We start from the raw sequence: 27,741 nt of genomic DNA on the forward strand, positions 1-27,741 counted from the left end.
AGGGATGCTGGCTTATGAAGTTGGCTGCGAGGGGATCGAATTTAGGGGGGTCGGATCAGGTGTGGGGGGGAGAAGGGGGTTGAAGGGGATAGGAGAGTAGAGTGGAGGGAGTAGTTTTAGGTGGAAGGGAGCTGCGGGAGGTAGAGAGGCTGGGGACGGGGAAGTGGCAGCATGGAGAGGGGGTGTATCACATTGGGGTTAATAACTCGAATCAGCGGGTTGTAATCTGCTGATCAGAGTTATAGAATTATTCAGCAGAGTCTGCTGAACAATTCTGATATAAGTTTATGGTCATTGAAGTGACCATAAGCTTATAGGAGAGGGAGAAAAGAGGTCCGTATACCGTACTGACCTGGCCACCTGCAGGCCCTTTTGTAGGTCCGTACTGTGTACGGACTTGGCAGTGAAAGGTTTAAAGCATGTTATATGACACAGTGCTTGTCCTGTGTCATTTGGCCCCCTGTAACACTTAAAAAACCTGTATGATCCTGCCAGTTTATCCCCACCCCTCTGTAAACTGACCACGGTGTATCATGACTGCTGAGCCCTGACACCGTGGTCAGTTTACGTGCCTCTGTCATCAGCAGCCTGCTATCTGTTCTCCTCTCTGCTCCTGTGTCCTCCTCCCCCCTCTCTGTCTGTGTGTGAGCCGTCCCTCCCCCCTCCTGCTGCTCTCATAACACTAACCTGTATATACCATCATCAATCCCTCCTATTGCAGTGTCCCCGTCTGTGAATGATTTATAAATATAAATGCTGTAAATACCTAATTTAAGAGCTGAGATTGCGATCACATGACCAGCCAGCTCTCTCCTCCACTCCAGACTGACATCAGCAGAGGAATCTCAGCCCCACCCACTGTATCTCTCAGAGGAGGAAAGTAGAAAGCTGGCCAGTCATGTGATAGCAATCTTGGCAGTAAAATTAGGTATTTGCAGCATTTATTTTTATAAATAACACACAGAGGGGGATACTACAATAGGAGGCAGTGCTGATGGTGTATACAGGTTAGAGTGGCTTAACAACCACTTTAAAGTGATTGTAAATTCAGAAGGTTTTTTTTTTATCTTATTGCATTCTATGCATTAAGATAAAAAGCCTTCTGTGTGCAGCAGCCTCCCTCAGCCCACCTAACTACTTAACTGAGGTCCCTCTCTGTCCAGCGATGTCCAAGAATGTTTCAGCCGTCCGAGTATCTCCCTCCTGGCTGAGACACAGCAGTAGTCAGCTAGCTAATCAGAAGAGAGAGGGGGCGGGGCCAGGTCAGGACTCCGTGTCAGAATGGACACAGGGAGCTGTGACTTGGCTCAGGTGCCCCCATAGCAAGCTGCTTGCTATGTGGGCACCCAACAGGAGGGAGGGGCCAGGATCACAGAAGAGGGACCCGAGAAGAGGAGCAGGTAAGTTAAGTATGATATGTTTGTTATTTTTAAAGGAAAAAAAATGAGACTTTACAATCACTTTAATTCATTAGTAAAATCTATCTACAGTATATCTAATAGTACATCTAATACTACTATCTTCCCAGATTGACAATGCTGCTGTCCAAGAGTGTTTCCCTTGCTCTTCCATCCAGGGTGGAGACACCATACGACAAGAAGTGTGTTACTGGTCAGATCACCACTTTCTCAAAAAAAAAAAAAAAAGAAAAAAAGAAACCTAATGCAGCCACCACATTTAAAGTGAATGTAAACCCTCCTATTGTTTTCAGCCAAGGAAGCTGCCATCTTGGCCTCTGTTTAACCACTTTACCTCCAGAAGATTTATCCCCCTTCATGACCAGGCCATGTTTTGTGATACAACACTGCGTTTTTTTAACTAACAATTTCGCAGTCGTGCGACACTGTACCCAAATAAAATTTAGCAGCACAGATGCTGCCCTGTAGCAGTAAAAATACTATACGGCGGTCAACGAATGGTTAATCTTCAACTGCCATGATACTGCACATGCGATCAATTATGACACTAGCCATTGGATGGTTTGACAGTTTGGTTGAGAGCTCATCCAATGTGACAGTTACATTCCTGGCATTTGCCGGAAATTTAACTATTTTTGCAACTGTTAAATCTATGGGTTTACGTTCGCTTTAAGAATCGGCAAGCTGCCGTACCGTATATTACAATTGGTTTTGGCATTTACTACCGCTTAAATCGGTTGAGAAATAACCAGGGCTGGACTTTTTTTAGGATCTAAACACTATGGTTCATTTACTTGTTTAAGCAGTACCCAGTATTCTTTAATGCTGAAAGGGAATGTATTCCCACGTCCCTCAACAGGGAACCAGTACAACATCAATAATCACTTTACTTGTCAGTCATCATTTGTGGTTTATGCTCTCATTTGCTTGTGTGGTTTAATTTATGTGGGAGAAACTGATCAAAGACCAAGTGGCTCAACACAAGTTCTTGATAAGCCACAAAAAACAGGTCTACCTGTTTCCAGATATTTTACTAGAAAGCATCACAATGATTTGCAGTATATGGAAGTCGATGAGGTTAACTGTGTGGATTTGCCGCTAGGTTGTGCAAAATTATTTTTCTTGGATGAGATATATACAGTATACAGTGGGGAAAAATAATTATTTGATCTCCTGCAGATTTTGTAAGTTTGCCCACTTACAAAGAAATGAAGGGTCTTTAATTTTTATCACATTGTATTTTGAATGATAGAGATATTCAGACCTGGAATTAGCAAGTACAATTGTTTCAAAGAAAACAATAAGTAATGCACTCAACCACCATGGCCTTTATGCATGCCCTCCACGCAAGACTCCATTGCTGAAGAAAAAGCATGTTGAAACTCGTTTAAAGTTTGCTGCACAACATTTAGACAAGCCTGTGAAATACTGGGAGAATATAGTCTAGTCAGATGAGGCCAAAATGTAACTCTTTGGATGTCATAATAAACACCATGTTTGGAGGTCAAATGGCACTGCACATCACCCAAAAACACCCCTATACTAACAGTGAGGTTTGGAGGTGGGAACATCATTGTGTGTGGCTGTTTTTCAGCATACGATATTGGCAAACTTCAAATCATTGAAGGAAGGATGAATGGAAAAATGTACCAAGACATTCTTAAAAAAAAAAATCTGCTGCCATCTACAAAGGTGATGAAGATGAAACAAGCGTGGACATTTCAGCAAGAAAAGGATCCCAAACACAAAGCCAAGGAAACTCTCAATTTCAAGCTGCTAGAACGGACCAGCCAATCACCTGACTTGAATCCAATTGAAAATCTATGGAAAAAACTAAAGATCAGAGTTCATAGAAGAGGCCCACAAAACCTTCAAGGTTTGAAGACTATTTGTGTGGAAGAATGGGCCAAAATCACACCTGAGCAACGTATGGGACTAGTTTCTTCATACAGAAGGTGTCTTGAAGCTGTCATTACCAACAAAGGGTTTTATACGACGTATTAAATACATTTCAGTAAGCATGTTCAATACTTTTTCCCTGTGCCATTCCATTTTATTACACATAACTTAATTTTTGAACTTATTTGTTTTGGTTTCTTTGTATGTATGGGTTGCATGGGATGTTACTAGCATGTGGTGAAAAATTCATATCAATAGCACCTTTAGAAATATATTTAACTAGAAAAAAGGTGACGTGTTCAATACTTATTTTACCCGCTGTGTGTAAATATATATACAGTACCTCACAAAAGTGAGTACACCCCTCACATTTTTGTAAATATTTTATTATATCTTTTCATGTGACAACACTGAAGAAATTACACTTTGCTACAATGTAAAGTAGTGAGTGTACAGCTTGTATAACAGTGTAAATTTGCTGTCCCCTCAAAATAACTCAACACACAGCCATTAATGTCTAAACCGCTGGCAACAAAAGTGAGTACATCCCTGAAAATGTGCAAATTGGGCCCAAAGTGTCAATATTTTGTGTGGCCACCATTATTTTCCAGCACTGCCTTAACCCTTCTGGGCATGGAGTTCACCAGAGCTTAACAGGTTACCACTGGAGTCCTCTTCCACTCCTCCATGACGACATCAGAGCTGGTGGATGTTAGAGACCTTGTGCTCCTCCACCTTCCATTTGAGGATGCCCCACAGATGCTCAATAGGGTTTAGGTCTGGAGACATACTTGGCCAGTCCATCACCTTTACCCTCAGCTTCTCTAGCAAGGCAGTGGTCATCTTGGAGGTGTGTTTGGGGTCATTTATCTTGGTCTCATCAGACCACAGTACATGGTTCCAGTAATCCATGTCCTTAGTCTGCTTGTCTTCAGAAAATAGTTTGCGGGCTTTCTTGTGCATCATCTTTAAAAGAGTCTTCCTTCAGGGACGACAGCCATGCAGACCAATTTGATGCAGTGTGGGGCATATGGTCTGAGCACTGACAGGCTGACCCCCCACCCCTTCAACCTCTGCAGCAATGCTGGCAGCACTCATACGTCTATTTCCCAAAGACAACCTCTGGATGTGACACTGAGCACTCAACTTCTTTGGTCAACCATGGCGAGGCCTGTTCTGAGTGGAACCTGTCCGGTTAAACTGATGTATGGTCTTGGCCACCATGCTGCAGCTCAATTTCAGGGTCTTGGCAATCTTCTTAAAGCCTAGGCCACCTTCATGTAGAACAACAATTCTTTTTTTCAGATCCTTAGAGAGTTCTTTGCCATGAGGTGCCATGTTAAACTTCAAATAACCAGTATGAGAGAGTGAGAGCGATAACACCAAATTTGACACACCTGCTCCCCATTCACACCTGAGACCTTGTAACACTAATGAGTCACATGACACCGGAGAGGGAAAATGGCTAATGGGCCCAATTTGAACATTTTCACTTAGGGGTGTACTCACTTTTGTTGCCAGCGGTTTAGACATTAACCGCTTGCCGACCGGCTCACGCAGATATACTGCGGCAGAAGGGCTCGTACAGGCAAAACCATGTACCTGTACGTTGCCCTTTAAGAGGCGGCCAGCGGGCGCGCGCGTCCACGACAAGCTCCGTGAGTCGGGTTGCGGGTCCCGTGGACTGGATCGTCGCGGGGATACCCGCGATCGCCTCACAGGGAGGAAGAATGGGGAGATGCTGATGTAAACAGCATCTCCCCATTCTGCCTAGTGACAGTGTCACTTGATCTCTGCTCCTTGTCATCGGAGCAGAGATCAGTGATGTGTAACATGTAGCCACCCCCCCACAGTTAGAAACACGCCCCTAGGACACACTTAACCCCTACACTGCCACCTAGTGGTTAACCCCTTCACTGCCAGTGTCATTTACACAGGAATCAGTGCATTTTTATAGCACTGATTGCTGTATAAATGACAATGGTCCTAAAAATGTGTCAAAAATGTCCGATGTGTCCGCCATAATGTCACAGTCACAATAAACATCGCTGATCGCCGCCATTTTAAAAATAACAAATTATTAATATAAATGCCATAAAACTATCCCCTATTTTGTAAACGCTATAACTTTTGTGCAAACCGATCAATAATCGCTTGTTGCGATTTTTTTACCAAAAATATGCAGAAGAATACGTATCGGCCTAAACTGAGGTAAAAAATTGTTTTTTTATATATTTTTGGGGGATATTTATTATAGCAAAAAGTAAAAAATAATGCGTTTTTTTCAAAATTGTTGCTCTATTTTTGTTTATAGCGCAAAAAATAAAAACCGCAGAGGCGATCAAATACCACCAAAAGAAAGCTCTATTTTTGGGAAAAAAAGGATGTCAATTTAGTTTGGGAGCCACGTTGCACGACCGCGCAATTGTCAGTTAAAACGACGCAGTGCCGAATCGCAAAAAGTGCTCTGGTCAGGAAGGGGGTAAATTCTTCCGGGGCTGAAGTGGTTCATGGCTGTGTGAGTTATTTTGAGGGGACAACAAATGTACGCTGTTATACAAGCTGTACACTTACTACTTTACATTATAGCAAAGTGTAATTTCAGATACGATAGATAGATAGATAGATAGATAGATAGATAGATAGATAGATAGATAGATAGATAGATAGATAGATAGATAGATAGATAGATAGACAGATATTTATATAAAAATATGCTACAATACTGGCTACTTAAATCATTTCCCAAAAAAACTTGAAATATTTTGGATGGACTACAAATGCAAAATTGATATAGAAAGTGCAGCGCTGAGTCATGAATTACTTGCATAAACCAAAAAAAGATCTCCCTGAGGAAGACACGTGACCCTGTGTCGACATGCGTAGTGCAGGGGCTAGGACGGTGAAGGCACTCGGGCTCTACAATGGTTTGAGGAGTTGATTGAGATTTTGGATGTGTGGCTCTGTGTTACACATTTTAAACCCATGTCCATTACAGTGTTGTGCGCTGGAAGCATCCTCACATTGTGAGTACCCTGTACACATTTTTAAATACATTTTGGTAGTGTTTAAAACAATTCAAGCACTATTCTCCCTGCATGCACTCTGCTGCTGACATACTGAGGAGGAGACTATGGGAGAAGTATGAGAGCCAGCTGTGTTGGAAATCTCATTGAGCCCTGGGGTGGCTCACAAGCGTTATTTAACCCTGCTTAGTTGGGGGGGGTCGCATTCCCACAGGTGAGCCTATACCCATTGGGGGGGAGCATGAGTGGGGTGATTCGTTGGTGGTCTGGACGGATTATATTTTTACACAAGTTGTTCACCAATCAATGTTATTCAGTACCAATTCAGTACCAAAGATCTTCTATTCTAAACCTGAAAAAGCTAAAAACAATAAATTATTCTTTTTAAATAAAACCTAATAAACTTTAAGATGTTGAGCTTGGTAGTGAAGTGGCTGAAGCCCACATCTTTAAATATACTTCCAAAGAAATCACAGTCTATTAAGCATTGATTCTATAGAAGACACAACCCGATGAACACTAGTTTCTAAATTGTTGTTGGTTATTTCCTTCCTACAGATATTCAAAATAACTAGGTTCCTCTAAAGCTCTAAGAGGGACTTTATCCCCTTGTGTTATTTTTTTCTCCCCCTTCTTACTTGGTATTCTCAAAACACATACTCATATGCCGCGTACACATGATCGGCCATTCCGACAACAAAATCCTGGATTTTTTTCCAAAGGATGTTGGCGAAAACTTGTCCTGCATACACACGGTCGCACAAATGTTGTCGGAAATTCCGATTGCCAAGAATGCGGTGACATACAACACATACGACGAGAAAAATGACGTTCAATAGCCAGCGCGGCTCTTGATTCCGAGCATGCATGGAATTTTGTATCAGAATTGTCTACACACGCTAGGAATTTACGAGAACGGATTTTGTTGTCAGAAAATATGAGATCCAGTTCTCAAATTTTTGTTGTCGGAAATTCCGACAGCAAATGTCCGATGGAGCCTACACACGGTCGGAATTTCCAACAACAAGCTCACATCGAACATTTGTTGTCGGAAATTCCGACCGTGTGTACGTGGCATTACACTTAACGAATCCAGCATCATCCTGCTGTAACCCACCGAAGGTTGCTGCAACCTTTATTTCATCACCACCATATTTGCTTATATCATCGGGAACCAGCTGTCCCTTCTGGATTCTTTGCAGGTGGCCCCTGAGATGTGTGGCGGCACTTGTGCAGGTTGTTCTAGATTGCTGAAAAATACCCTCTTTAAAAACACGATATGTGTATCATAGGCAACTGGGGATGCTATTCTCATTTAGGCGAGACAGGCAGAAAAGGATACCCTCTAAAACTCAAAAAAAAAATGTGGAACTGCAAATTCTTGAAGGGAGGAAGCAATATTCTTTAACTTTTTCCCACCTGGCCTATAGACCAATGACAGGCTGGTGGGAGCTCTCCCATTCTGGGTGGACGTCATATCACATCCTCCCAGAATCGCGCCTCATGAGTGCTGCGGGAAAATCTGCCACCCACGGCGTCCACCAGACACAGCGGATGACAGATCAGTGTACCAGGCCGCTGCCGGCACCATGTGATTGCTGTGACCAGTCACAGCAGATCACATGACAATTGTACACAATGGATGGTTTCCATTCTCACCATCCATTGTGTACTATTGTTTTGATCTCTGTGATTGGTCACAGTGATCACACGGTCTAGACAGGGCCAATCATTAAAAACGGGAATACTTTAATTGACTTGTGCAACAGAATAAAGTGTTGCACTGTGGAACATCTTGAAAATTTCATACATTTTTTTATACAAAATACAGTTCCAAATTCCGAGCTAATAAAATTTATTATGACAGCTTCCTACCTGGCATGCACAGTAAGCAGCATCTGCCATCTTTTTCGTACTCTGTGCTGCTACATGAAATTGCTTCACTCTGCAAGAAAAACACATGACTACTATAGCATAGCAATGATAACATAGCAACAATTACAATGAAAATTATTATATAATGAGATGGGTTAAAGAATATGTCAACCCAAATTTTACCATTCCTGAGATTTGCCTCCTGTACCATGTATTAGAGAACAGGGTGGTAAACTATCACCCTGTATACAGTACTCGTGACGGTAATTATAAACCAAAACGAATAGAGTGAAAGGACAATCTCCAGTAACTGGAGGAAGTGTTCATAGTGAAATAAAAGTTCATAAATAAATGGAGCGTGGTAATTCTCGTGGGGAGAAGGGGAAGCATATGTGGGTGATGCTCTTAGATCAATAAGTGGTCTTTAGGTATTCAGGGTCCACAAATAAAAAGAAGAAGTGAGTACGCTTACCAGAGGGGGTGGACACACTCACCATATGGCGGGGTGTCATTCAGGCTTATGGATCGATCGATCCTGGGGATGCTTGCTAGGAGGCACTGGTAGTAGATTCCAATGGTCCCATCTGGAGCAACCGAGGATGGATGGTGGATCCCAGGCAGATAGATGAATTCACCTTCAGGGGGAGCGGACAGCTGGAGCATGCAAATTCCACCGCACAGAGTATCAGATCATATGAAGAAAGAAAAAGGTCTCCACATAGTGCATGAATCCGTTATAAAAGGTTTATTAAAAAACGCCAGGAAGAGAGAATTCTTTACAGACACCGAATGTGGTGAATAGTAATAGTGATCACAAATAGGTATAAAAATGGGTATAAAAATTGCGTGGTAACAGGGCACAAATGGCTCAGCAACCCGACATGTTTCGGATGATGGTCCTTGTCCCAGTTGAAGGTCCATCGTCCGAAACATGTCGGGTTGCTGAGCCATTTGTGCCTTGTTGATTTTTATACCCATTTGTGATCACTATTACTATTCACCACATTCAGTGTCTGTAAAGAATTCTCTCTTCCTGGCGTTTTTTAATAAACCTTTTATACCGGATTCATGCACTATGTGGAGACCTTTTTCTTTCTCCATATGATCTGATACTCTGTACGGTGGAATTTGCATGCTACAGCTGTCCGCTCCCCGTGAAGGTGAATTCATCTATCCGCCTGGCATCCACCATCCATCCTCGGTTGCTCCAGATGGGACCATTGGAATCTACTACCAGTGCCTCCTAGCAAGCACCCCCAGGATCGATCGATCCATAAGCCTGAATGACACCCCGCCATATGGTGAGTGTGTCCACCCCCTCTGGTAAGTGTACTCACTTCTTCTATTTATGTGTGGACCCTGAATACCTGAAGACCACTTATTGATCTAAGAGCATCACCCACATATGCTTCCCCTTCTACCCACGAGAAATACCACGCTCCATTTATTGATGAACTTTTATTTCACTATGAACACTTCCTCCAGTTACTGGAGATTGTCCTTTCACTCTATTCGTTTTGGTTTATAATTACCGTCATGAGTACTGTATACAGGGTGATAGTTTACCACCCTGTTCTCTATAACATTTAGCGCTGCATTTATATTTATTTGTATTTTCATTGCACGGTTTACTACACTGTTGATGCTGGCTGCTGTTACTTGCATTTTTGTTTTTAGTAGCGCAACTAGATATATTTTTTCTTTTGTTTATACCATGTATTAGTATGAAAAATGATCCTGTTTCTCTTTGTATTGCTTCCCTTGTGTGAAATCAATGGTGTTCCTGACAATCCTTCTGCTTGCCTAAAGTATGAAACTCATTAGGCATAAGAGCATAGCGTACCCAGTTTTCTGGCTGTGCTGGGAACTCAGCCTACTCTTCTCCAATGATCAGACTTGTCTTGACACATCGCCCCTGCACAGCTCTTTACTGGGAAGATGGTTGTTTTCCTCCCCCAGCTCTTTAAGATCCTTATGCAGTTGATACCAGAGGGTATGTGATCAATTATAAAAACGGGGAAAAAAAGGTATTTATGATGTTTTTTATATGTATTGTGACAAGTTGGGGATTTTGTAGCTAATTGGTAGTGCAAAACAGTTAGTTAAAGAGGTTGAAACCCTAAAAAAAAATATATATATATATATACTGTTCCTTTAAAGCATGTTAAATAGCATAGTTCTTGTGCAGTGTCATTTGTCCCTTTCTATGCTGTAAAATACCTGGAAGATCCTGCCTGTTTCTGTGTCCCCTGTTTCTGTGTCCCCATATGTGAACTGACAACAGTAATCATGGCTGCTGATCCATTATACTGTGGTCAGTTTACATGCATCCATCATCCCTCTGTGTTCAGAGTCTCTCACCTCTCCCCCTCCCCGCCTGTCAGTTCCTAGTCTGTGAGCCATCTCCTCCCCTCCCCTCCTGATGGTATTCAATTTGTCTTTAAAGTTAGTGATGACCATTACTGACAGACCCTCTGTAATAACAAGATATACTGTGCAGTGTCTTTGTTTAAAATAATGCAGCTAAATACCTTATTTCACATCACCACTGTGTGGTCATGTGACCTCCCGGCTGACATCAAAAGGGAATATCAGCCCTTCCCGCTGCAGTCTTCAGATCGGGAAAGGAGAACGTGATCGTACAGCGGCAGTGTGAAATAAGCTTTTTAGCTGCACGATTTTAAAACAACAAAGACACTGCACAGTATATTTTGCCAGTAATGGTCATCAATAACTTACCGACAACTTTAACTCGATGCCAGAAGTACATTTCAGGGCTTTTTCTGGCATTTAATTTAAAACAAAGCAAACGTTCACAAACAAAAGTATTTCCACGCAGGAGTTCTCACCCTCAATACAACAAATGAACAATATTTAGCATTGTGGCTCTCTTTGCAGCTTTACTGCTCAGGTCTCAGGCCTTGGTCCTCCAGCAGAAGGACCACTGCAGCAGTACCTTCTATATTCATTGTGTGTATTGTTATGTGTTTATTTGACCTTATATTATTATATATGTATTTTTCTTTTAGTAGTCATCCTCAGCTACATCCCCTGAACCCTTCTTATTTACAATATATGTGAGGTTGATCATTTTACTGTATGTGTGATTATTTAATATAGGATAGGACCTCCTCTCAGGGATTGTATTAGCTAATAGGATGTGCTCAACTATTTTTATGTCTTTTAGGGGATGATTACCCTATACTTAAGACTTTAATGGATTTAAAATAAAGAGATATATTTTATATATACCGTTTGGTGAAATATTCTGAATAAAGGTACCCTTAAAGTCCCCTGTTTCTCTTCAAAAGTTTATCTAATGATTAATATTATATAGACAGAAAATGAGGCAGCAGAAACAGACACAATAAACTATCAGGCAGTTTTGCACTATACGGTCATGTACTGTATATTGTCTTCTCAAACGCCGGCATTCTGCAGAACAGTTGAAATGTATTCACCCTTCTCAGAGCCTAACCATTCTCCATGAAATACAGCCCTGAAGAAGGGGGTAGAGGGGCAATTCCCCTGAAACGTGCTGGCTCTACTTGTATACTTTTATCTACAATAAGCAATCATATTCAATCATCAGGTGAGATGTTTTTCTGGACACTGGGTGCTCCTTTTCAATCACCCTAATGTACACTGTAACAATATCGGTCTGGCAATTTTGGTATGTAATTGTTTTTTTTTTTTTTGGGTAAAGTTCCCCTTTAAGGCAGTTAGTTGTAATTGCTTGAGATCACATTCTTGCAATCACACAGAGCTTTGTCCTTTGCTACGTTCTGAGATGTATTCAGGTAAAAATAAGTTTCCAGAGAAGCTCCCAGGAATAAATCTGTCATAATAGACTTGTTAAATCCCCCTAACAGGGAGCGCTCTTGCTCATACCACCGACATGTATTTACATAATTAATGAGTATAAAACACGACAAGCCCATTAGTTTTAATTGTCTCAAATTTTCATGCATATTATTTCTCTTCATCCATGACAAAGTTCTCTGTGTCTTAAATCACCATACACACCATGGGGGAAAAAGCAAGAAAGAAAGAAAGATAAAACATGTTGGAAACATTGTAAGGGAGAAAGCATTAGAGAGTACTACTTAAGCGGTAGTTAACTCTTTTTTAACTTGTACTTACAGGTAAGCTAAAGCCTGCGGTCGCTGATCGAGCAGAAATTTTCCAACAGTCGATCTACAGATCAGCTTCTGTACAACCACCCTGCCCATACATGGATCGATGTCCGGCCAGTCCCTGTTGACCCGGCTGGATTTCGAGCCATTAATGGCTGGCTTAACCGCTTGCCGACCACCGCACACAGATGTACGTCGGCAGAATAGCACAGGCAGGCAAATGGGCGTACCTGTACGTCCCTTTAAATTAGCCGCCTATCGTGCAGATGAGCGTGCCCGCAGGTCTCGGGAACTCAATGTTCGCCGGCGGCCTGCGATTACGGTGTGGAGAGGTAGAACTGGGAGATGCCTATGTAAACAAGGCATTTCCCCGTTCTGCCTTGTGACATGACAGGGATCTACTGCTCCCTGTCATCGGGAGCAGTGATCGCTGTCATGTCAGTGGAAGCCCATCCCCCCACAGTTAGAATCACTCCCTAGGACACACTTGATCTCCCCCTAGTGTTTAACCCCTTCCCTGCCAGTGTCACTTACACAGTAATCAGTGAATTTTTATAGCACTGATCGCTGTATAAAGGACAATGGTCCCAAAATAGTGTCAAAAATGTCCGCCATAATGTCGCAGTCACGATAAAAATCGCAGATCACCGCCATTACTAATAAAAAAAAAAAATAATAATAAAAATGCCATAAATCTATCCTCTATTTTGTAGACGCTATAAATTTTGAGCAAACCAATCAATATACGCTTATTGCGATTTTTTTTTTTTTTTTACCAAAAATATGTAGAAGAATACATATCAGCCTAAACTGAGAAAGAAATTTGTTTTTTTATATATTTTTTGGGGATATTTATTATAGCAAAAAGTTAAAAATATTGCTTTTTTTTCAAAATTGTCGCTCTTTTTTTGTTTATAGAGCAAAAAAATAAAAACCGCAGAGGCGATCAAATACAACCAAAAGAAAGCTCTATTTGTGGGAAAAAAAGGACGTCAATTTTGTTTGGGTACAACGTTGCATGACCGCACAATTGTCAAATAAAGCGACGCAGTGCCGAATCGCAAAAAATGCTCTGGTCAGGAAGGGGGTAAAATCTTCCAGGGCTGAAGTGGTTAAAGTGATTGTAAAGTTTTGCGTTTTTTTTTTTTTTTAATAACAAACATGTCATACTTAAATCCACTGTGCAGTTTGGTTTGCACAGAGTGGCCCCGAACACCGACTTCTGGGGTCCCTCGGCGGCTCTCGCAACTCCTCCTCTTATCAGATAACCCCCTAGGAGAAGCGCTCTTCCGGGGGGTCACCTTGCGGACACGCTCCCGAGTCCCGCATTTGCATCCATATACACGAATGCCAGACTCAGCCCCGCCCCCCGGCACACCGGCGCCATTGGATTTGATTGACAGCAGCGGGAGCCAATGGCTGCGCTGCTATCAATCTATCCAATCAAGAGCCGAGAACCCCGGGCAAAGGAAGAGCGTGTCTCCGCCAGGTGAAATTCCAGGGCTCAGGTAAGTAAAATGCGGGGCTGGGGGGCCGGTGACTGCCAGGTGTTTTTTCACCTTAATGCATAGGATGCATTAAGGTGAAAAAACACGAGGGTTTACAACTCCTTTAACTCACAAAAATACTAAATTTAAAAAAAAAAAAAAAAAATTTTATCCTACCTAAAATAAACAGGACCTGACCTTTGACCCTGACCTTTGACTCTGTTCATGATCTTTACCTTGACTTTTACCTTGACTATAACACTGACACTGACTTAAAAAAAAAAAAAAAGATAAAATAGCTTCATCACGGTTTGATATTTTACACACACTTTTCTTAGTTTACACTTTTCTCCTCTAGAAAAGGGTATAATGTAATCTCAATTCAAAAGGAGAAAACAACACAGGGGTGGGCTGTTACGTGACTGATCACTGTAATAGCCAATCAGTGATCAGATGATCAGGAACCAGGCCTTGCAGTTCTTGATCGTTAGTACGAGACCTTGAGCTCTTGATGAGAGCTCATTCTCCCTGCTGGGAGCATGATGTGCAGGGCACTCTCAGTACAGACACAGCATTGTATATATGAGGCCCCACAGATAAAGATCCACTTCTGTGGGGCATATTTATGCCCACAATGGTCGGGAAGCTGTTAAAACAAAAACAATGACATAGCAATATAAAAGTAAGTACCGTATTTATCGGCGTATAACACCCTGATTTTAGGAGGGAAGTTTCAGGGGAAAAAACTTTCCACAGTCCCCTGCACAGCACACGGACCCCCTGCACAGCACATGGACCCCCTGCACAGCACACAGACCCCCTGCACTCCTTTCCCTGCACAGCACATGGACTCCTTTCCTTGCACAGCACACAGACCCCCTGCACTCCTTTCCTTGCACAGCACACAGACTCCTTTCATTATAAAGCCTCCTGGGACAGCGCTGCCAGCATACCTTTAGGGGTTGAGAAGGTGTTGCTGACAGCCCTTTCTCGTGCGCCACTCCTCCTGTGTCACTCTCATTGTGGATGGGGGCTTCTGTATGCCTCAATTGATGCCGCTCTCTCTCATGGACCCGGTCATGTGACTCTTCTCTGCCGTTTCTTTGATGGTCACATGACCGCTCTCCTCCTCCAATCAAAAGCTACAATCAAGGAGGAGGCGGAGCGGGAGGAGGAGAGCGGTCATGTGACCATCAATGAAAAGGCAGAGGAGAGTCACATGACCAGGTCCACTTGAGAGCCACATCAATTGAGGCACACAGAAGCCTCCTCCTCCAATCAAAAGCTACAATTGAGGAGGAGAGCGGCCAGATCGAGCAGCGAGCGGCATTGCTTGAGGTATAGGCTCCCGTTTGCATTGATGGTGACGGGGGGGGCGGTGTGTTGGAGGGGGCTCGCAGTGGTATTTTGAAGTATGGCAGCGCTGTCTCAGGGCCAGGAAGGGTGGGGCAGCTGGCCCGACACCCTTCCAATGAGGCAGACTGCCTGATCCCCCCCCCCAATGGTAAAAGAAAAAAATAGTGGCGTATAACACGGAGGCACAGTTTACCCTCTGTTTTCAAAGGAAAAATGTGTGTGTTATACGCTGATAAATACGGTAATTTCCCCTAAAGCACACTGCCTTTTACTTTTCGCTGTTTTCCATGAAGCCGATGTAGCACCCTGATGTTTAGGCAAGGTTGCTATTAAATTTATTTGCCAAGTGATAGTTGCCTTGGCCAATTGCTAGGAGATCAATTGATTCCACCCTAATTCTTGAATTGCTGCACTTCTCTCTTCTGTCACTAGATGGCCGGGTATCTGGTGGTATTAAATAAGACAAGGGCATTGCAAGGACAGATTAGGAATAGATGGGGTGTCTCAACCAATGGGCAGGGATTTTCTTGGGTCCCTTGGCCTGCTGGGAGAGCCTATTTATTTGAGTGAGGTCAAGTGATCGGGGTTCTGTGCCACCTGGATGGCTGTCTGGATGGACATGCGTTGTTTTTCCTGGGCTGCTAGTCCAGAGCCTGAGGCCTATCCTGGGGACATCTGGCTTCTAGGCTATCTGAGGGCCTATCCAGAAGCAAGAGAGCAGAGCAGGGTTGGGACTGCGGCTTGCAGTCCAACCAAAAGTGACTGTTCTGCCGGCCGGAGAACCTGTCATGGTCGGAGGTAGAGGGGAAGCTATCTGTGTCATATCGGATAAGATCATTTAAGAATTAAAGAATGAGACTGCTCCACTGAAATAAAATATGAAATAAATAACAAGACCTTATCTCAAACAATAGTCATCAAGTAGCTCTTTTTCTCACATGAACAACTCCTCTCCCACTCCCACTTCTGCCAACTGCACAATGACTAAACTCGATAGACTTTGTGACGTACAAGAAAAAAAAAAAAACACCTTTTCCCTAAGGGGGCTACCTATGCAGAAGAAAGGGAAGTTCATAAAAAGGGTATTTCCAAATTTTTGTAGTGAAGAATGAGTGCAATTATTTGTAACATACTATTTAACAATCCTACCTGGAAACCGCAAGAGCTTATTGCGCTATTTAAACCACAACAACATATTTACTATACTGTTTTTAAAACACCAGAACACTTATTAAAAAACTGTTATTTCACTATCATCATATTGGGCAAATGTTGCAGCTACCTTTATTGCTAATTGCATTCTCAGATTTTAAAAAAATAAAAAAAATAAATACCAGTAGATTAAAAAACAGAGCTTCTGTTAAGTATGGTACAGCGAAATATCAGCATTAGTAGTTCATCAACAGCACAGTGGCTTAGTGATTAGCACTTCTGCCTTGCAGTAATGAGGTTATTGATTCAAATCCCAACCAGGCCACTCTGAGCTGCTGCTGGTTTCCTCCCACACTCCAAAGACATGGTGGAGCAGGGCAATAAGTAAATTGTCGGTTATATATAAATACCTGTAAGAAATAATACTAAATATGATGTTATAGTTACCCATACTAGCTTGACACCTGCAAAATAGTAATAATAAACACTATAAAATACTAAATAAACACCTGAATAATATGACTAGGTTGCCAGTGTCTTGAACAGTTAAAGTGTACATCCACACAAAACTTATTTCTGTTAGGTACAGTGCCTTGAAAAAGTATTCATGCCAATAGAAATTTTCCACATTTTGTCATGTTACAATCAAAAATGTAAATGTATTTTATTGTGATTTTTATGTGATAGGCCAACACAAAGTGGCACATAATTGTGAAGTAGAAGGAAAATTATAAATGTTTTTCACATTTTTTTACAAATAAATATCTGAAAAATGTGGCGTGCTTTTGTATTCATTCCCCTTTACTCTGATACCCCTAACTAAAATCTAGTGGAACCAATTCCCCTTCAGAAGTCACCTAATTAATAAATAGAATCCACCTGTGTGTAATTTAATCTCAGTATAAATACAGCTGTTCTGTGAAGCCCTCGGAGGTTTGTTAGAGAACCTTAGTGAATGAACAGCATCATGAAGGCCAAGGAACACACCAGACAGGTCAGGGATAAAGTTGTGGAGAAGTTTTTAAGCAGGGTTAGGTATATAAAAAAATATACCAAGCTTTGAACATCTCACGGAGCACTGTTCAATCCATCATCCGAAAATGAAAAGAGTATGGTAGAACTGCAAACCTACCAAGACATGGCCGTCCACCTAAACTGGCAGTCTAGGCAAGAAGAGCATTAATCAGAGAAGCAGCCAAGAGGCCCATGGTAACTCAGGCGGAGCTGCAGAGAACCACAGCTCAGGTGGGAGAATGTGTCCACAGGACAACTATTATTCGTGCACTTCACAAATCTGACCTTTATGGAATATTTTGCAAGAAGAAAGCCATTGTTGAAACCCATAAAAAGTCCAGTTTGCAGTTTGCGAGAAGCCATGCAGGGGACATAGCAAACATGTGGAAGAAGGCATAGAAAAATCCCATATTGAGGTTTATATTTGTTCTCCAGACATGTAGAAGAAGGTGCTCTAGTCAGATGAGACCAAAATTGAACTTTTTGGCCTTAAAGCAAAACGCTATGTGTGGCAGAAAACTAACACTGCACATCACCCAACACACCATCCACACTGTGAAACATGGTGGTGGCAGCATCATGTTGTGGGGATGCTTTTCTTCAACAGGGACAGGGAAGCTGGTCAGAGATGATAGGAAGATGGATGGAACCAAATACAGAACATTCTTTGATGAAAACCAGTTAGAGTCTGCAAAAGACTTGAGACTGGGGCGGCGGTTCACCTTCCGGCAGTACAACGACCCTAAACATACAGCCAGAGCTACAATGGAATCGTTTAGATCAGGGGTCCTCAAACTACGGCCCGCGGGCCGAATCCGGCCCTCCAGCGTTTTTTATCCGGCCCGCGGACTGCCCCTTTAAAATTGCAGCACTCCCCCTGCCCTCTGCTCCCTCCATCACACAGGACGGGAAACATGACAGGCCGGGCAAAGGACCTTCTGTGCTAAGAAGCAGGTGATTGGTTACTAGGCATCAGAGCGGTCCCAGGAACCAATCACCTGCCCCTCACTTCCAAAGTCCCGCCCTCCGTCCGGACCTACCATGCCTCGTGTCCTGCGTGATACAGGTAAGTGTTGAGTGGGAGTGCTGTCATATTATAGGGGGCGGCGGGGGGAGTCTGTGCTATGGTGGAGATCTGTGACACACGGGGGGGGAGTCTGTGCTATGGTGGAGATCTGTGACACACGGGGGGGGAGTCTGTGCTATGGTGGGGATCTGTGACACACGGGGGGGACTCTGTGCTATGGTGGGGATCTGTGACACACGTGGGGGACTCTGTGATGTGGGGGACTCTGTGCTATGGTGGGGGACTGATGTGGGGGACTGATGTGGGGGATTCTGTGCTATGGTGGGGGACTCTGTGCTATGGTGGGGATCTGTGATGTGGGGGACTCTGTGCTACGGTGGGGGACTCTGTGCTATGGTGGGGGACTGATGTGGGGGACTCTGTGCTATGGTGGGGATCTGTGATGTGGGGGACTCTGTGCTATGGTGGGGGACTCTGTGCTATGGTGGGGGACTGATGTGGGGACTCTGTGCTATGGTGGGGATCTGTGATGTGGGGGACTCTGTGCTATGGTGGGGGACTGATGTGGGGGACTCTGTGCTATGGTGGGGGACTCTGTGCTATGGTGGGGATCTGTGATGTGGGGGACTCTGTGCTATGGTGGGGATCTGTGATGTGGGGGACTCTGTGCTATGGTGGGGATCTGTGATGTGGGGGACTCTGTGCTATGGTGGGGGACTGATGTGGGGGACTCTGTGCTATGGTGGGGGACTGATGTGGGGGACTCTGTGCTATGGTGGGGGACTGATGTGGGGGACTCTGTGCTATGGTGGGGGACTGATGTGGGGGACTCTGTGCTATGGTGGGGGACTGATGTGGGGGACTCTGTGCTATGGTGGGGATCTGTGATGTGGGGGACTCTGTGCTATGGTGGGGGACAGATATGGGGAACTCTGTGCTATGGTGGGGGACAGATATGGGGGACTCTGTGCTATGGTGGGGGACAGATATGGGGGACTCTGTGCTACGGTGGGGGACTCTGTGCTACGGTGGGGGACTCTGTGCTACGGTGGGGGACTGATGTGGGGGACTCTGTGCTACGGTGGGGGACTCTGTGCTATGGTGGGGGACTCTGTGCTATGGTGGGGATCTGTGATGTGGGGGACTCTGTGCTATGGTGGGGATCTGTGATGTGGGGGACTCTGTGCTATGGTGGGGATCTGTGATGTGGGGGACTCTGTGCTATGGTGGGGATCTGTGATGTGGGGGACTCTGTGCTATGGTGGGGGACTGATGTGGGGGACTCTGTGCTATGGTGGGGGACAGATATGGGGGACTCTGTGCTATGGTGGGGGACAGATATGGGGGACTCTGTGCTACGGTGGGGGACTCTGTGCTACGGTGGGGGACTCTGTGCTACGGTGGGGGACTGATGTGGGGACTCTGTGCTATGGTGGGGATCTGTGATGTGGGGGACTCTGTGCTATGGTGGGGGACTGATGTGGGGGACTCTGTGCTATGGTGGGGATCTGTGATGTGGGGGACTCTGTGCTATGGTGGGGGACAGATGTGGGGGACTCTGTGCTATGGTGGGGGACAGATGTGGGGGACTCTGTGCTATGGTGGGGGACAGATGTGGGGGACTCTGTGCTATGGTGGGGGACAGATGTGGGGGACTCTGTGCTATGGTGGGGGACAGATGTGGGGGACTCTGTGCTACGGTGGGGGACTCTGTGCTACGGTGGGGGACTCTGTGCTACGGTGGGGGACTGATGTGGGGGACTCTGTGCTACGGTGGGGGACTGATGTGGGGGACTCTGTGCTACGGTGGAGGACTCTGTGCTACGGTGGGGGACTCTGTGCTATGGTGGGGGACTGATGTGGGGGACTCTGTGCTACGGTGGGGGACTCTGTGCTACGGTGGGGGACTCTGTGCTACGGTGGGGGACTCTGTGCTACGGTGGGGGACTCTGTGCTACGGTGGGGGACTGATGTGGGGGACTCTGTGCTATGGTGGGGGACTGATATGGGGGGATCTGTGATGGGGGAAGTATGTGATTGGGAGTGGTTCTGTAATGAGGGGAGTCTGTGAAATACTGATAAGTTTATATTGATTACAATTGTTCTTTATTTTTTTTTTTTGCACTACAAATAAGATGTGTGCATAGGAATTAGTTCATATTTTTTTTAAACTATAGTGCGGCCCCCCAACAGTCTGAGGGACCGTGAACTGGCCCCCTGTCTAAAAAGTTTGAGGACCCCTGGTTTAGATCAAAGCATATTCATGTGTTAGATTGGCCCTTTCAAAGTCCAAACTTAAATCCAATTGATTTAGGTGGCAAACATTGAAAATTGCTGTTTAGATGCTCTCCATCCAATCTGACAGAGCTTGAGCTATTTTGCAAAGAAGAATGGGCAAAAATGTCTCTCTAGATGTGCAAAGCTGGTAGAGACATCCCCAAAAAGACTTGCAGCTGTAATTGAAAGTGAAAGGTGGTTCTACAAAGTATTGACTCAGAAGGGCTGAATACAAATGCACGCCACACTTTTCACATATTTATTTGTAAAACATTTTGAAAATAATTTATCATTTTCCTTCCACTTCACAATTATGTGCCACTTTGTGTTGGTCTATCACATTAAAATCCCAATAAAATACATTTATGTTTTTTAACATGACGAAATGTGGAAAATGTAAAGGAGTATGAATACTTTTTCAAGGCATTGTATGGATGGAGCGGTGTAAAGATTAGAACCACTCTCAGGTTTTTACAGCTATCCAGAGCTTTTATCATTTCTGCCTTGCTGACAATTTACACAGGAAGTCTGGGGAACCCTTTAACAGCATTACAGACAGAAAAAAACGTGCACTGACGAAAAATTTGTTCGTTTTCCTTTTCATTCGTTTTTTTTTTTTTTTTTTCGGAAAATTCGTAAATTCGAAAATTCGGAATTCGTAAATTAGAAAATTCAGAATTCGGAAATTCAGAAATTTGAAAATTCGAAAATTTGGAAATTCGAAAGTTCAAAAATTAGAAAATTCTGAAAACCGAAAATTCGGAAATGCGAAAATCTGAAAATTATAAAATCCAAAAATAAGAAAAGAAAATCGAAATATTAGAAAGATCGAAAATCCAAAATTTCTAAAATTCAAAATAATAACTAATAATAATTATTAAATTATGGAATTTCTTTTCAAATTTGGCTGTTAATGAACGTAACGAAAACAAATTTATCTTAAGTTACGAATTAAAACAAATGGAATGGAAAAAATAATAACAAATAATAATAATAACGTTTTTATTATTATTATTGTTATTTTTTATTATTAATCTGTTAAGTTCCATTCGTTATTACGGATAGTTTGTAACTTCGAATAAATTCGTATTCGTTATGTTCACTAACAGCAAAATTTGAAAGAAAGTTTGAATACCTATAATTTAATAGTTAGTAATAGTTCATTCATTATTAGTTATTATTTCAGATTTTTGATTTTTTGGGTTTTTGAATTTTCAGATTTTCATTCTTATTTTTAGATTTTCAAATTTCGAATTTTCGAATTTCCGAATGTCCAAATTTTCGAATTTCGAATTTTCGAATTTCCTAGTTAATGAATTTGGAATTAAACAAATTGCACATGTCTAGAAAAAAAAATTTTGTTTAGCAGAGCAGGAGAACCTAGTAATATTTTTATTGCTGTTTCTGTTGCAGGTTTCCCTTCCCCTCACTTCCTGTCTGGAAAACATATTATCAGCAGAACAGGAAGTGAGGGCAAATCCCTCTAAGGGCTCTTTCACACTTGTGGTGCCCCCTGAAGAGTGATCCACATTCAGATTGCTTTTCAGAACGCATTTAACAGGTGGTTATATCGCCTTCTCACTGCCTTATTTAACCCTGTAATGCCCCACTACCGAGCAGCAATCGCATGCATTGCAGGCAGTTGTGGTGCGGCCATTAAACTGAATGGGCGATTTTGACAGGTGGTGCCATTTGTCAAACTCTGCAGACTGATCTAAAAATGGCACGGCCATGAAGCAAAGTATTGCAACCATGGCATGTGTATAGCCCTGTGTGGCTGTATTGCATTGTTAGGATTCAGATGAGCGACAAGAGGGTGGTAAAACCTGGCCGCTTGTGTGAAAGGCCTCTAACAGAGCCTCAGATATCAGTAAAAACTAGGGCTGCACCAATACCAGAAAATGCTCCTGATACCAAAACCAATACTTTGCGATTTGCGTCAATACAGAATGAATGGGCGCAAATCGCACTGCAAAGAATCGCATGTGATTTGAACAGGAATACGGTGCAATACCTGTTTGACTCACATGCAATACTAAAGTCTCAGGTTTTTTTTTTGTTTAAAAATAACAAACATGTTATACTTACCTGCTCTGTGTAATGGTTTTGCACAGAGCAGCCCCGATCCTCCTCTCCTCCTCTTCTGGGGTCCCTCACCAGCGCTTCTGGCCCCTCCCTCCTACCGAATGCCCCCAAAGCAAGCAGCTTGCTATGGGGCACCCAAGCCAAGCCGCTGCTATGTGTGTCCATTCAAACGCTAAGCTGTGGCCCAGCTCTCCCCTTCTCTCCCCTCATTGGCTCACTGACTTTGATTGACAGCAGCAGGAGCAAATTGCACCAGCTGCTATCTCAGCCAATGAGGAGGGAGAGTCCCAGACAGCCAAGCCTCTTGTGTAACATCACTGGATCGAGATGAGGCTCAGGTAAGTATTAGGGGGGATGCTGCACACAGAAGGTTTTTTATCTTAATGCATTTATGCATTAAGATAAAAAAAAAACCTTCTGTGTGTAGCAGCCTCCCCAGCACCCCCTAATTACTTACCTGAGCTCCATCTCTCTCCAGCGAATGTCTAAGCCATCCAGGGCGCTCCTCCTGATTGGCTGACACACAACAGCATTGGCTCCCACAGCTGGCAATCAAAGTCAGTCAGCAAATCAGGGGAGAGGGGGAACGGGGCTGGGTCGGGGCTCTGTGTCTGAATGGACACACGGAGCTGTGACTCGGCTCCGGTGCCCCCAAAGGAAGCTGCTGACTGTGGGGACACTCAAGAGGAGGAGCAGCTAAGAGGGACCCGAGAAAAGGAGGATCCGTCTCCCTCTGTGCAAATCAAACTGCACAGAGGAGGTAAGTATAACATGTTATTTTTTATTTTTAAATGAGCCTTTACAATCACTTTAAGATAAAAAAGACTTCTGCTTTTAAACCACCCTAAGTACAGTTCAAATGCAAAATCTGCATAGGTGTCCTGGTCCCGCCGATCATAGCAAATCACGGCCGCTGAGGTGCTCTCCGGGCAGGAGGAGATGTATAGGAGGTCCGCCCCCCCAAGACATCACTTCCGCCCAATACCCACAGGATTCTGGAATTTCTCCTCCAGCTCCAATATCGGTGCAACCCTAGTAAAAATCCTACAGGTGTTCCAAACTCTTCTGTACTCTATCCAAAGCTAGAAAAACATGTTTGACTAGATCACTTTCATTCAGAATGGTATGTATGTTTAAGTGTGTCATTTGGCATGTGGCATACACAGTGATTTATAAATCTTCTGTAAACAATGCTTTTAGCAATGTATTGGAAACATGGTATAAGGGCCCATTCACACAATATGTTTTAGGCTGTGTCAGGTAGCTTTGCCCAATGCAGTCCCAATGCATAGACTAGGCAATGTGCCCTATCTCCTGTTAGTTCAGTTCCATGTTCTGCGTTGGTGTGCGCTGGAAAAAAGTAGGACAGGATGAATTCTTACAGGCCTGCTTTTGAATCATGTGTCTGGCTTTTTGACCAGGCAAATTACGGAGACCAGACTGTGGCTCCCCAAGTAACCACAACCGCCGAGTGCATAGACATGTGCCTGGGCAGACCCTAATCACCAGGGTTTCCAAACACCCGGAGGCATTTGACACTCTAAGCCAAGTGTTTATGACGAGAGGAGAGAGGGCTTGATCTTCTTCTACACCTCTTTCCCCTACCCCTCTGTATCTGCCCACCCACACTCCTATCCCCGGCATACTGTGCCTCAGAAAAGGGATGAGTGAGTGGGTGTGACAGACCCAACCAGGACAAGGGCTTTTGGAAGGGACTGCAGGCTAGCCTCTTGCTTACTGACTATGGGCCCTGGCATTTGAGAGGACTTTATTCTATGTGTGCCTGGTGAACCTTTGGAGTAGTTTTACTTCGGATTCAAGTCCATATCTCCCCAAAACACACAGACTCTGAGAATTGAAGGACCTGGATACAGATTTGGGGCCTATGTGTTTTGCTGGGGTATGTACAGCCCAAACGAACAAGATCTCCCCAGCGGCAGTTCAAGAACACGGGAAAGGAGGACATTGTCCTCCCTCCCCAGTGGCAGTTCCCCAGACTGGGAGAAGAGGTGATTATCCTTCCTCCCAGCGGCAGATCCACAGTCTGGGAGCAGAGGAAGCCATCCAGTCTCCCCAACAGTTAGCCTGAGTGGATGATGTGGGCTCCTCAGCAGAAGGGCTGGCATCAGGGCAGAGTGCCAACAACCTCTGCCCAGCACTGGCAACAACTCTGGAGCTCCAAGAAGCCTGGGCAGGTGGCCCCTCTCCCCAGCGACAGGCTGCTGTAGTGAAGCCTCTAGTCCCAGCTGAAGCACTGGCAGTAGGGCAGAGAGCCTCCGGCCATTGCCTAGCGCCTATAGTTCCTCCACAGCTCCAGGGAGTAGAGGCAGTCAGCCCCTCTTCCCAGCAGCAGACCTCCCAGCTGAAGCGCTGGCAGCCAGACCTACCGATGACAACTATTTCCTGTGGCCAAAAATGGAGATCATATGGACCAACTATGTGGGTTCATTCTGCCCCACTAACGCAGGTCTTAAACTGGTCTGGGACCTGGTTAGTCTGCTTTTGGGGGGGGAGAAATGTGACAGACCCAACTCGGACAGGGGCTTTTGGAAGGGACTGCAGGGTAGCCTCTTCCCTACTGACTATGGGCCCTGGCGTTTGAGGGAGCTCTAGTCTTTGGAAGGTGTGTGCCTGATGAACCTTTGGAGTAGTTTTACGTCAGACTCAAGTCCGTGTCTCCATGTAACACACAGACTCTGAGAACTGGAGGACCTGGATACAGATTTGGGACCTAAGTGTTTTGTTGGGGTATAGACAGCCCAAACGAGCCTTGAATGCTTTAACCCTCTCCTAGACTCAGAGACTCAAAGCAGCCTGATGTTGAGGTCTCCTGCTGTAATCTATGTATGAAGGTGTTATGTGTTTACTGTTAAGTTGTTTCTGTCTAGTTGCTAATCCTCATGTGATTAGTCTTGTGTTAACTTTACCTTGTTACCTAACCATTATGGGATGTTTACCTCAATGTGCAATATTTGTTTTTGTGAGGAATGCCCCTGTTTTTGAAGTGTAAAAAAAAATGTATTTCTGTTCAATAAAGTGGTTCCTTTGGTTTTGACCTCAACCTCTTGTCTGTGTATGATGCTTGCGGTAAAGGGCTGGTATTAGCTTTTGGTCTGCTGGAACAATTTGAAGGGCAAAAGGCACCGTTTGGCAGAGGCACCCAGGCGGGGTGCCAGGCAGTCCGTCACAGTGGGAAATTTGAAGCCCAGCGGCTGGCAGATACATCGTGGATGAAAGGTGCCAATGCCCGAGCCTCCACCCTCAGGTGAGTGAGCTCACCATTCACTGTCTGTGAATGAAGTCTCCCCCTTCCCTCCCTTCTCTCTCCTGCCTCAGAGCAAGTGAGTACACTAAGGTAGGGGGGACCATGATGTAAGGGGTGCTAGGAGGACTCTGATGTAAGACAGGCTTTGGGAACCCTGAATAAAGGGAATGCTGGAAACTCTGATGTAAGTGGGAGCTTTGATGAGCAGAAACCCCCTTATATCAGAGTTTACCCCCTTAATAAAAAAAAAAAAAAAAAATTGCTGTGCGCCGCTAAAGTGTTTTCAGGTTTGGTTGAAGAAAAGGTGGCAAACCTAACTGTCAGTGCACATTCTGAAAAGCTGAATTAGCCTAATAACTTGTATCGTTATGTTGAACAATAGCCTTGTGAGGCCTTCTTTATATAAAATGCAACATGTAAACTGTTGAAAACACAATAAATCTCATTGAAATGGAAATATATGAACCGTCAACTCAAAGAAAAAGAAAAAAGGTAAACAGGGTAATATGTAACAACCCATCACACCATCACTTCATAGCACACCCCAGCAGCCACATGTTATATAGGGCAGTGCTGGTGTGAATGGGCAGTATAACATTGTTGCTGTTCCAGAGTCACACAGCTGTATTATATGGAGCTGAATGGTCTTCCCCTAAAATTGAACAACACAGCAAACACCAGCCTGTAAAAGACAAATCTTCCTTCTAATGTTAAAAAAATGGACACTTTTGGGAAGATCTATCTCCCCACTGCGCGCAATGGTTCCACCTGCCAACCTCCATTTCTCTACTGTGTCCTGTAGTGACATGTAGGTCAACCAATCAGATGTCCAGCACTGAGGTCCTCTCAGGATACAGAAGAGATCAACATCATCACAGGGAGACAGTAGGGGACTAGCAATCTAGAACTCCATTCACACTGCTGGATTTGCGTCCCCCCAAACCTAGAAATCAGCAGCGAGGGACCTAGAGAGGGGACTTAGGTGAGTATATCTGGCTTCACAGAGTAGGGGGGAAAAAAAATGGCTAGTAAGATGCAGTTTTCGTTAATTTAGTCAACGAAAATATTTTCGTCAACTAAATTAACATTGTTTTAGTCGACTAAAATAAGACTAAAACTAAAACAATTCAGATGACTAAAATATGACTAAAACTAAAAAGGCATTTTAGTCAAAAGACTAAAATACGACTAAAACTAAATCAAAATTTGATGTCAAAATTAGCACTGCACTACCACATAAGAATAAGTAGGGGGCATCTACTAAGCTGCTAAAAGGAAAAAAAAGAAAAAAAAGAAAAAGGCTTTTCTTAATATCTAATGTTGGTAATATATTCCATGTATGCGCAATGGCGTTACAGCCAATAGAGTTTACAGTTTTTTTTTTGTTTGTTTTTTTTGCAGTTCTGTTTGTAAAAAAACAATATTTCAGTTTATAAATAAAACCAAGTTTCATAAACAAAGACATTATGTATGTATTATGTATGCTAAGGCCCCTCTTCACACGGGCGGACCGTTCAGGTCTACCTGTCAGTTTTTTAGGCGGACCTGAACGGACACTCCATAGAGGTCTATGGGGGGACGGATGTCAGTGGTGACATGTCCGCTGACATCCGACCCGCTCCGATCCAAAAAAGTGTGATGGAGGAAAAACCTATTTTTCCGTCCGTCTGCGGATCGTATTGAGTGACGACGGACTCTACAGTCCATCTTCATCCGATCCCCCA

The 27,741-nt window shown here is 43.9% G+C and overlaps 1 protein-coding gene across 3 annotated transcripts in view; it reads right to left on the minus strand.

The window, feature by feature from the left end:
* The window catches only part of CD40 (CD40 molecule), a 152,751-nt gene that overhangs the window by 91,804 nt on the left and 33,206 nt on the right, over positions 1 to 27,741 (minus strand). For all 3 annotated transcript variants that reach the window (XM_073606254.1, XM_073606251.1, XM_073606252.1), the window contains exon 3: positions 8,219 to 8,288. In XM_073606254.1, coding sequence (XP_073462355.1) covers positions 8,219 to 8,288 — 70 coding nt within the window. The remainder of the gene's footprint in view (positions 1 to 8,218; positions 8,289 to 27,741) is intronic.

The sequence above is a fragment of the Aquarana catesbeiana genome, linkage group LG12 (assembly GCF_042186555.1).
Source record: "Aquarana catesbeiana isolate 2022-GZ linkage group LG12, ASM4218655v1, whole genome shotgun sequence".
NCBI lineage: Eukaryota > Metazoa > Chordata > Amphibia > Anura > Ranidae > Aquarana > Aquarana catesbeiana.